Source organism: Adiantum capillus-veneris, chromosome 23 (assembly GCF_014529385.1).
Source record: "Adiantum capillus-veneris isolate H3 chromosome 23, ASM1452938v2, whole genome shotgun sequence".
Lineage (NCBI taxonomy): Eukaryota > Viridiplantae > Streptophyta > Polypodiopsida > Polypodiales > Pteridaceae > Adiantum > Adiantum capillus-veneris.
The window spans coordinates 92,156,040-92,168,369 of NC_140953.1; the positions used below are offsets into that span (position 1 = coordinate 92,156,040).

Below are 12,330 nucleotides of genomic sequence, written 5' to 3' on the forward strand. Positions count from 1 at the left end.
TTCTTTAAAGTGTCCTTCCTTGCTCTCTCTCTCTCTCTCTCTCTGTCAATCAATGTTGTATCCGTCCTTCCCAAATAATACTCTTGTGAATCTACGTGCTTCGTCATTGTCCGTTGCTATGTGCTATTGACTATCGCATCATTTTTGTTTTTATTGAGGGAATCTTTGAATTAGGAATACCTTTTAATTTTTTTGAAGCCATAATAATGAAACAATACTATAGAAAACTAATATGGGAGGTAACATTGAAACTGAGCTTGTAGTTCAATTGTATACTTACAATTGGGGAAGTTGTTCTGTATAAACATTATCACCTCAAAATCACTAAGGTTTCAATTGTATACTTACAATTGGGGAAGTTGTTCTGTATAAATAGAATCACCTCAAAATCACTAAGGTTTCCTGAGAGCTTTGAAGACAATGCTCAATGTAGACTAGTTGTGCATCTCACCTTCATTCTCTCTTATTTCTTTCCTTGCACGACTCTCCATCACCAACTCCCTAGCAAATCTACAAACCGAAGGTTCAGGTCAATAAAGCACAGATAAGGTTTATGCATTAAAAAAATGTATAAAGTTTCAAGTCATATCATATTTTGTGGAGATGAAAAAGCAAAAACTATGAAGATGAAAAAAACATAAAACTCAAGAAAACCATTATGTAGGGTATGATACATATAATGAGTGTTCTTGAGTCTAACAAATTTTGTGTTTTAATTTCTGAATTCAACTTTAAGCGCGAATATCTTTAAAAAATATATATATATCACCTTTAAGCTACTCCTAGGAATGTTTATCCTGAACTACAAGCAACCTTTGTCTTTTTAAGGTTGGTCACTGAGGAGAAGGATCATGTGAGTCAATAGCGTCAATTAAGAATGAGGCTAAGTTTTTGTCCTAATTCATAAATCCCTTCCTTTATAAGAACTCTGGTGATGATTTAGTGTGTGTGTTTAGAAATATAATGTGATATGATTTTTTTGGCTTACCCCTTTGGCATAATTAGAGGTGCTGCAAGACACACAACCTAGTCTAAAATATGGTGTGAGCTACAACCAAAGAAGCACAAGCTAATTCTCAGACCCTAAAGTGCAAAACCCAAAGTTCCCACGAGCATCTCCTCAGATTCCCATCAATTAAGCTAGTCTAAAAAATTGAGCAGACCTTGTTTAATCCAATTTGTTTGGATCTAATGATCTAGGTTTGAATAGTAATCTTGTAAATTGTGTAAAATCACTTTAATAATGTATTGGAGATAAATTAAGAATAGAAAATAATTTCAATGTAGTGGCCAACATAATTATTGGTACTGTAGGGACATTAGATGTTATGTTCAAGTATAAAAGGGCCAATGCTCAGGATTTTCAACCATTTCCTTGTAATATACAAATGAGTAGCAATGAGCATCCTCACCTAGCAAGTGCATCTCGGTTTGATCCTTTGTTAAGTTGAGGAATGTATTTTCCTGTAGCAACATCAACAGTTGTGACTTGTTCATCCAATAAAGTATTGCCTATTTGAAGTAAATTCTCAAGATTCTCATCTCTAGCATCATCAACAGCTGAGTTCTTCGATGAAAGGTTTGGAGCCTATGAAAACAAAGAGCAACAAACGACTTATGACCTCCCGATTCCTTTTGGAACCAAAAAATAGACAATTCTAGGACAAAAATTAACACATGAACACACCACGATGAATTCTTACCATAGAATTTTATTCTTACTTTTCTACCTTTCCTATACAAGCTACAATACTAAAATAGAGGGCATATAAAGAAAATAAATTTAGCAGTTGAGGAGGGCACTGTTGTAGTAATTTTTCTATAATATAATATAACCTTTCACATAATGTGAGAATGGAAAATAAATGAAATAAAATAGAAACAACTAAGCATGTTTTCAAGCCTTTGCCTAGAAAACTAAAGAAAGCACTTTTCTATTCTGGTATATGAATTCCATTAATTATATGCATCAAACACAGTACCCATTATCAGGAAAAACATCCACCATGAGAAAAATTCCATGTGTTAACCATCTCTATTACGATAACATAAAACAAATCCAAAAGATAATAACCAAAGGGTTTCCAACTCGATGGAGTGAATAAAATTGGGTAGTGATCCTACTCCTAAATTTTATTGCAAACTTAAATGTCTACCTAACAAGAAAAACACAAGATTTTTTGATACCTGAATACGAAGGTAATTGTCTCCACATTCGAGTGTTTGGAATAAAACATGAAGATTGAAGTCAACCATATCGGCACTACCATCAAAACACATATCCACAATTGGTACTTGTCCTTCCTTGTAAACCCATTTCAAAACTCCCCAATGAGATGCATCAGTTGCCGAATAGGATTTACTGACACTCCCCGTCCCCAATGAGAGCACAAGCAAGCTTTTGTAATCCTTCATAGGGAAACCAAGGGAACCATGAACATCAAGCCATGCTATAGGGAGCACACTAATATTTGTAAAGATGAGGTTTAGAAAGCATGGAAACATATACATGAAAAATATAAAACCTAAAATTTCAACAAAATGGACCAAAGTTTAAACCAAGCAGAAGCATGTATGATTGGTAGTTTTTAGTCAAAAGATTCCAACCCATGTTTAGCTTTTTATCAATTACATTCTCAAAAGCATGCAAAAAATAATCTTTACTAAATGTATGTGGCCTTGTGAAATGAACCCCCCTCCCCCCTTTTTTAACTCACAATGGTGAGTGGAGAAGAGAAAGGAAAAAAAGTTTCTTTCTTTGAGAATTCATTCTTCATATTCATTATTTAAATGAATCCATTATAATTTTTCTATAAATATGTGTTTAGCTTTGTTAAAATTTCCCTCTTAACATGCAATTTACATTGTGTTACAATCATAACTTAACTATGTATGACATGGAGCAATACTACTCAATCTCGTGATTAAGTGATAATTTTCTAATCAAAACATGAGTATGGGAGGTTATTAAAGTTGTTTTTTGATATAATCTGATATGGTTTGGGTGGTTCCAAACCATACTATACGTTAAAATGGATCGTATAAGTCATACGATCTATTTTACCGCATAGTATGGGCCTTCACCATCCATAGTAGTTTGGATGGCTATGCAACTTTGCACGGATTGGGAAATAGCGCTCACCTCTATCCGGGAAAATTTTTGTGGCTATCCGATATCGTTTGGAAGGTCTTGATACATAATATACGTTAAAATTGGCTATATGAGCCATCCAAACCATTTTAGCACATAGTATGGGTTTTGATCGCTCAAACCATATTTGATCCTTGTGAAACTTTGCAAGGATGGGAAAATGGTTGTCACCCCCACACGTGCAAAGTCTCACGGCCATTCTATATGGTTTGAATGGGCTTGACTCATACTATGTCCTAAAATAAGTCGTACGAGCCATACAACCCATTTCAACAAATATTTGGGTCTCAATTGCCCATACCATACTAGATGGATGTGCAAATTTTCACACGTGGGTAATTTGGGCTCAATCCCACCCATGAAAAATTTGAGAGCTATCCAATATGGTTTGGACATACTATGCACTAAAATGGGCTCTATGTCTCATATGACCCATTTTAGCGCATAGTAAGGGCCTTAACCGCCTATACCATATCAAATGGTTGTGAAAATGCATGGGTAGAGTAATGGCGCTCATTTCCACCCGTACAAAGTCTTCTATTTATTTGATATAGTTTGTGCGGTCCCGAACCATACTATATGCTAAAATGGGCCATATGGCTCATACAGTCCATTTTAGCACATAATATGATCCTTGACCACTCATACCATATTGAATGGCTGTGAAACCTTGTAGGGGTTGGAGAATGGTGCTCACCTCCACACGTGAAAATTCTTGTGGACATCCAATATGGTTTGGGTGGTCTCGAACCATACTATGCGCTAAAACGGATCGTATAGCTTATACGACCCATTTTAGCACATAGTATGGGCCTTGAGTGCTCCTACCAATTTGGATGGTTGTGAAAATTTGCAGGGGTGGTATATAATGGTGCTTACCCCCACCCATGCAAACTCTGGTGACCATCCAATATAGTTTGGTGATCAAGATCCATACTATATTCGATCCGTTTTAGCACATAGTATGGGCCTTGAGTGCTCCTACCAATTTGGATGGTTATGAAAATTTGCAGGGGTGGTATATAATGGTGCTTACCCCCACCCATGCAAACTCTGGTGACCATCCAATATAGTTTGGTGATCAAGATCCATACTATATGCTAAAATAGGCTGTATGAGCCATATGGTCCATGTTAGCGCATAGTATGGACCTTGATCACCCAAACCATATTAAATGACTATGCATGTACGAGTGGGAAAATGGTGCTCACCCCCACCGGTGAAAAGTCTCGTCGCCATCCAATATGGTTTGAGCGGTCTGAATACATAGTATGCGTTGTAAACCCTAAAACCTGAACCGGGAATTGTAATCCTTAAACCATAAACCGAATACCTTAAACCTTGAACTCTGAACCTAAATCCTTATCCCTAAACTCTAACTATATACCCTAAACACTAAAGCCGAAACCATAAACCATAGACCTTGAACCACAAATCCTAAACACGAACCCATAAATCGAAATCCCTAAACCTTAAACCTTAAATCTTAAACCTGAAACCTTCAACCTTGAACCATAAATCCTAAATCCTAAACCCTGTACCCTATACCCAAAATCCTAATCCTAAACCCTAACCCATAAATCCCAAACTTGGATGGTTGTGAAACTTTGGACGGATGGGGGAATGGTGCTTCAAAACCATCTAATATGGTTTGGGCGGTCCCCATCCATACTATGCGCTAAATGGGTTGTATGGCTATCCTATACCCTAAACCCTCAACCATAAACCTTAAACCCTAACCCATAAACCATAAACTTGGATGACTGTGACACTTTGCTTGCTATTGCTCAATGCTCCCATAGCTTCTCAATCCATGCCTTGGCACCCCCATATCAATGGATAGATTCCCTATGTTGAATCACCTTTGACGCCTTACCTAGCTTCTCACCCTTAACATCCAACTGCTGACCCTCAATGTTCACAATGTTCTATGCATCTCAAGTATTTGCAGTAGCCCATTTTTGGCTCTCTCTAAATATTGGACTCTCAAGGATGTGTCACCCTTGAGAGTTGTCCAAGTGGCGATCTTGTTGACCCGTTGGACCGGTGCAGCAGGTCACGTTTTGGTCCTTGGTTTTTTTGCAAGCCCCTTAGTTTTCATAAAGGGCGAAATGCTCAATCAAAAAAGCTAATTAAACACTTTAGTTCATTCACACGTTGAACACATGCTGCCGCGAGGGAAGACCAATGCTCAACCACTAGCATAAGAGGGTTGTTCATTCCCCAACCCGTGTTCAAACGGCTATCATGTTTAAAATGGGGGGGCTGTTTAAGGCTTTTTAAAAGTACTTGATTGTTGGTGGATGGGACTCCCTGCCACGTGGACAGAGAGTTCAATATCTAGGACGAGCCAAAATCTCCCCATTGTGTTCTAGCTCGGATAGGCTCTAGGTGCACACTGACTTGAAGCTGATGCAACGTCTCTGAACGACAGCTATATATGCAGCTAATTGCAGCCTCTCTCAATGCTTGATGATGGGAGTAGGCAAACCTCAAACAACTGAAAAAAATTTACGGCTAGCTATCCATGTTGGCACAGGTGGCTCGAGGCAAGTATTTGAAAGCACCTTCTCTAGACATTTGCGCCGGCGTTGATGACCAAAGCAAGTCTTTGACTGATGATTTAATGGTTTAAGTACTTGAAATAAAATACCTACATCTTCTGAAAATAAAATCATTATTTGAATCAAAGATTTTGTTTGCTAAAAGAATTTATAAGTTTGTTTTTTTTAATAACGGCCCGAGAATGAAACGCACTTGCGACTAGATCCATCGGTAGAGATCAACCAATGGAAGACTTGGCAAATGTGCATTAGTAGTGGGGGTTGGACACTCACGGCGAGGGTTTGGACCCAGTGGCAATTGTGCAACAATTGAAGGCCAGGCAAAAGCGTTGGTATAAGGGAACGACAAAAAGCAATGGCAAGAATGAGTCTAGAGGTTCTAGAGGCAGGCAACCCCGTAAGAGATCTTGTATGACTAGAGGCAAGTGTTAGAGATCATTGATGAGTCTCTTTTGTAGAGCATAAATGCATGCACGCCAAGACTTTGAAAAGCTACCATGAAGATAGTATCAAAGCTTTGTGGAAGGGTTCATATGAATGTGCAACTCAAATAACATGCCTGCTTATACCCAAGAAGATTTAGAAAATTTCTCATGTAGGAAAACAAAGTCTTTTTCAGTGTTTTCCATACAATGCATAACATCATGAGCATATGCTCCAGAGGCACTGCATACCTAGCTAGGTATGTGGTGTCTCCCTCATAGAAGCTCATGATGTTGAGGTAAGTCACAATGTGGGAATTATTGTGAGAATTTTTCCAAAACGTCTTGTGTTAGAAGGGTCATGGCATGGTTGGGTGACCGGTAGGTCTTGCTCCATGTAATTGGGCGGAGAATATTTTGTGGTTGGCATCCCCAAAAATAAGTTTGTTTGTTGCTTTTCACTAGAAGAAATTGCTCATTATTTGGTGTTTCTCCATTGTTACTAAATAGGTGGTGCCAACGTTTAAATTAACGCGAATCAAAGAAGATACTTTGTTGCAAATTAGTAAGAAAAAGAAGAAGGTTTGGGTTGGGGGGGGGGGAAGGGTATGTACAGGTGGGCGTAAAGGGAGGAGAAATTTATTTTGCTTTGTCTAACTACATCGCAGATGGCGAAGAGCCGATGTTGAGTCGCTAGTGAGAGGGGGATTTTGGGGGAGCGATACGAGGCAACTCAGTTGGTGAGAGAGAAGCGGGAGGGGCGGTTGCAGCCCATTGCAGAGGGTTGCAACCCTTGTCTTGTAGCTGGATGTAGGCACTCCGTCTACGCCCGAGCTTGGTGAACGTAGTGAGACAGTTCTCTTGAGGTTGAGGCTAGACACGAGAAGGGGTTGAGACGGGGTGGGCTGTGAATGCAAAGCAAGACAACCGGGGCAATATGAGCAGCTAGAAGGCATGGATGGCAAGGAACAGCTACGCGCGAGGACCAAGACTGCAAGCACACGTGGGAACAAAAGATAGAAGTGTTTTGTTGTAGGATCCAAGGTGGGTGGAGTATCTTGTGCTATTAGCATAGGTAAACTATTTATGCAAAGAAGCTCTACTCTTCCATGTTGTCATGTGAGAAAACATTCAAGCTTAGTGGATGTGTTGCCATTTTTTAAAAAAAATCCTATGAACGTATTATGACTATGTTGCAAAGTGTGTCAAAATCTCATGGGTTTTGCTCGGTTTATGGTTCGCTTGGTTAGGTTTGCTTGGATTTTGGGATTCCTCCCTCGAGCCATGGCATCATCTATACTTATGTAACACCAAATCAGATACGTCGATTGATAAAGGGTGCCTACCATTGAACGTCCACAACCAATAGGAAACTTAAGGGAGCTTGGGGTTGCCACCAAGGAGATAGCTCTACCACAATACACCCCTTGATTGCCAAGCTTGCCCAATGGAACATAACGCTGAAGACAGAAGCAACGAGAATCACTTGTTTTTCATCTTTCTATAAAACAGAATGATTGTTTGGGTTTGAGCACCAAGATTCTTACTAAATGGCTAACAAGGTCTAACTTCTGGTTCTAAATTCCACTTGTACTGTAGTTGGCTTCGATGGATTCATTTGTCATTTGAGCCCCCTCATCGGGACTGGCAGACTGTTCTGGTTTCTCTTGTATCTCATTCGTTGGACATGGAGACTCTGGTTTCTCTTGCATCTCATCAAATGTACACCTAGACTCTAGTGTCTCTAATTTCTTGTCACCTTGATACATCTCTTTGTCCCCAATAGCTTCTGTTGGCTTGTCGAAAATTGTATTTGGCTCGGTATCCCTATAAACCCACCTCTAGGTAGTCCGAACCAGCGGGCCGCAGACAGATCCTGCCTTTGAGTAGTTCCTAGCGTAATACCCAATTCTTCGACATTTATAACAGGCGTTGGGAAAGGAAGCAAATGCCAACTCTTGTTGAAAAGCACCTAAATCTCCAATATGTCGATCAACGCTTGCTCATATCCCACGGACTGCACATCTTTACATCCAAGCCCGAGCTAACACGCTGCATCTTCGGGATAAAAAGTACATGGCCCATCAAGTTAGCAATAGCATCTAGATGTCCCCGGAGCCAAAGAGGAAGGCTTTTGAGAGTGACCCACAATGGGTAGAAGTTCATAAACTCTTCATTAGGACAGAACTTTGGCATCCATGGCATAACGTAAGCAAAAAAAGAAGCGTCCCTAGATCTTGCCTCTGATTACCAAATCCTATACTGTATGTTTGGATAAACACTCTGCCACATCAAAATCTTTGCCAACAACAGTAAAATGGCAAAGTGCAGTTCTGGAGTGATATCTTATGATGGGTAACAACTGTAAGAAAAAATATTTTCAACAACAAGCAAAATGACTTGAAAAGGATTATAAAATCTATAGCTTCACCAATTCTAATTAAAGTAAATTACTCATCTTGTTTTTTTTTGACACAACTAAAAGTACGGAAGAGATAATATTGAAAATCAAGAAAAATGTGTGTTTGGGGAGTTACCTTATCTTTTATTCGTTTACAAAATTTCTGATTCCCTTTAAAGTTCTCCTTCAAAATGTGAATGATGGATAGAAATGCCTACACCAAAACAAAGAATTGCAATAAGACACCATTATTTTCTATGCTTTAGAGAAACAAATTATTATTAGATAGTCCTCCATCTTACAGGATTATTTTCAGCAAGTGCTCCATCCACAAGATTGTAGTCTCTAAAGTTTTGACATTCTTGATCATGTGTTTGGAAAAAGTAAGGCGGAAGAAATGTGGGAGCAGCAGAAGTTCCCCTGCATACATCTCTAAGGAAGGGATTTTTCAATTTGTCTTGCTTAGCCTGCAGTGCAAATGTAATTTAGTCTATGTTGGAAAAATTCTCTCTCTCTCTCTCTCTCTCTCTCTCTCTCATAACAAGTCTTGAGTTCAGCCTCCTCGTCGGGATAGATCTTTAAGATCTCTTGGGATAGTTTCCTATGACATTAAAATTCTAATTCTCTCTCTCTCTCTCTCTCTCTCTCTCTCTCTCACACACACACACACACACATCGTGAATGGATCCAAAACCAAGGTTATGCTTGTAAATACCCTCAATGACGAAAATCCATGCATTGTATACAACAATGAGCAACTTGAAGTGGTAGATCACTTCAAGTACCTTGGCTTTGAGGTTCCATCCAATCATAAATGGAAGGATTGTGCAATGCGTCGCTTGGAAGCCGGAAAGAGGGCTTATTATGCATTTGACAACATATGCAATGCTGGAGAGATCAAGTGTTGGGCTCTCAAAAAGTACCTCTTTGACACATTGGTGACACCGATGCTTCTTTATGGAGTGGAGGTGTGGGGTGGAAGCATCGAGAAGTCTACTTGGAAACAGTTTGAGAATGTTCAAAAGCGTTTTCTCACCAACTTTCTCCAAGTCAAGACACAAACACCCTACATGCTATTACTTCTTGAGTCCGGATCGCTTCCCATTGAGGTCTTGGGCATGCAAAGGGTTGTGGAGTACATGCTTAAGTCACAACGTAGCCCTTTGCATCGACTTCCTAGAATCGGATATGAAGCAAGTCAAAAGGTCCAAAAGACATGCAAGAGCAAAATACTAAGTTCGGGGTGGATACATGACATCAAGAAATGGTTTGGAAGATGGGATGCATGTCACTTGGTCAAGGATACGTCGATCGACTCCCAAGTTAATGAGGCCTTCTTACAACGCGAATGTATCACGGCTTGGGAGAAATCCGGAGGTTCTCACTTCAGCCATTACACCACACATGTTGCCCCAAACTACAAATCTTTCTTCTTTTTCGAACGAGGTAACCGAACCCATCCCTACATCCTTGAGCCCATCCCATTGAGTGCGATCCGCACCATTGCCTCCATTTGTCTTAGCTCCCATTCTCTACGCTGCGAGACAGGACGTTGGGGCACTGGCAAGGAGTCTCATTGACTTTGCACCTTATGCCCTCGTCAAGTGCGAGAGAGTGAGTACCACACACTACTTGAGTGCTCAGCTTTTGACCATATTAGGTCCTGTTTTCCCCATATATTCAGCCATGAGCTCTCCCTACATACCTTCCTCTCCCAACCACGATGTGGACTCTCTAATGCAACGCTCATTTAAGCCATTTTTGAGCATCGAGAGTCACTTATGACCTCCACTCACACCACGTGACATGTTCATCTGGTCCCATAGGTCATATTTGACCTCCGAAGACGATAATAGAACTATCTATCTATCTCATATAACAGGTCTTGAGTTCAACCCTCCTCGTCGGATAGAGCTTTAAGATCTCTTGGGATAGTTTCCTATGACGTTAAAATTCTAATTCTCTCTCTCTCTCTCTCTCTCCCCCCTTCAAAACATGCATATATAATAAAGAAAGAATATGTGCATAAGGAAACCTATGATTCTACAAATCATGATGTGAAAAATACCTTCAAAAATTTGAATTTCATAGCAAATTTAGAGTTTGCATCTTTATCTCTCAATAAAAATGGCATCAAAGCATCGAGTTATACACGAATAAATGAACTCTCCTATTTGGCTAAAAGCTCCAAGGGAGAATTCTCACCAAGAGAATATGTGTGTTCAATAGGAGAAAAGTTTCACATTTTGAAAGTGAAATGATCCTATTTATATAGGGCTTTAATTTATTATATTTTATATTTAAAAAAATTACCATATATTCTTGTAATTTGTGGAAATTTCCAAATTACCCCTCAAATTTGAAATATTCCCATTGTACCCCTCAAATTTGGCCAAAAATCCCCAAAACGCCGTTCAATTTTGCCCTTATTAACTTTGCAAACATCTCTAAAAACAATTTTTTTTTCGCAACTCTTCATAGGAAGATTAGTTCTTCTCGATAGAAGATGATAGAACAAAGACTTTAAATGATATTGAGGCCTCTTAAGATGAAATCGTTCACCATTTTCCTCAACAACATTAAAAAGGATGTGCTAGTCTATAGTACATAGCAACGGGCAATGATAAGGCATGCACACATATTTGCAAGAGTACCAACTGGGAAGGACATATACAACATAGAGAGAGAGAGAGAGGAAAACGTTAAAGAGAATTTAGAAGAAAATGCTAAAGGAAAAATGAAAGAGCAAAGAACACCTATTTATAAAGACACAAAGGGTCTTTTGACTTTCCTTCTTCATTTGTCTATTGACTTTTCACCTTCACCTTCATCTTCATCTTCATCTTCATCTGTCTTTTCATTTCCTAAACTCACTCTTCACTAATGCACTTAATATGTTTTGAAAGAATTTTTATTCTTTTGAGATTGAGGAGACCTAATGAGCTCAATGGTAAATAATTTTGTCTAAGATGCTAAAAGATAGGTTTTTATTGTCATAAACGTTGGTGCTTTGGGGGCTTCGATGATAGGCGTCAAGGTCCTTGTCAGAGGTATTGGCTCATGTAAGTGCTCGGGTTCAAAATGTCAAGTGAGGACCTCTCTCACTTATTCAAGGGGTGCTTGATGATTAAAGACCTACTAGACAAGATATGCAAATGGGTTCAAAGGACTTGGAAGATAGGGGTTTTCAAGAACTATATGTTCTTAGAAAGGAAGGTCATGAAAAGCCAAGCGCTCTTAATTAGATTTCAAATTGTTAGATTATGCTATCTTCATCACATTTGAAAGACGAGAGAACCATAGAGTATTCAAGAATGACCTCTCAATAGCTAGTAGCTTCACGGAGTTCTACCACAAAAGTAGGGAAGTTATTATTGCCATTGGTAAGAAGAAGAACTCGGATGAGTGGAATCATGCAATTCTCATCGTCATGGACGCTAACGGCAATTCTCACCATCATGGCCGCTAACATTGAGCAAAGATCATGGGTAATGGCTCGCCCCTATTTGGCACTTTATAGCTTTTGGATGTATCGAACGACCCCTCAAGGCTCCACACAAGCTTGAGGTTACTTTGTACATTCCTTTATGGAGAATACAATACATCTACTCTAAAAAGGAAAAAAAGAGTTTTTTTTTCCACATAAAGTGTGGTGCTAGCTTTGAGGTGAAGTAAAGACTTCTATAACCAGATAGATAAAATAGGAGTAATTGATTTTTTCTCAAAACCTTGAAAGGACATTTTTGTGTCCTATTAGGTTACCAAACTGTGTTAAGTTGGGAGTGTTGCATG

At 39.2% G+C, this 12,330-nt stretch overlaps 1 protein-coding gene across 3 annotated transcripts in view; it reads right to left on the bottom strand.

The window, feature by feature from the left end:
- Positions 1-216: 216 nt before the first annotated feature.
- The window catches only part of LOC147428174 (patatin-like protein 2), a 73,093-nt gene continuing 60,979 nt past the window's right edge, over positions 217-12,330 (bottom strand). Inside the window, exons 5-9 of one of the 3 annotated variants that reach the window (XM_086497271.1) lie at positions 8,841-9,005; positions 8,675-8,752; positions 2,188-2,409; positions 1,413-1,464; positions 217-510 (exon numbers count right to left, since the gene is read on the bottom strand). In XM_086497271.1, coding sequence (XP_086353397.1) covers positions 491-510; positions 1,413-1,464; positions 2,188-2,409; positions 8,675-8,752; positions 8,841-9,005 — 537 coding nt within the window. In that variant the 3' untranslated portion in view covers positions 217-490. Of the gene's footprint in view, positions 511-1,412; positions 1,589-2,187; positions 2,410-8,674; positions 8,753-8,840; positions 9,006-12,330 lie in introns of all 3 variants that reach the window. The other 2 variants (XM_086497269.1, XM_086497270.1) reach the window with 2 other exon arrangements.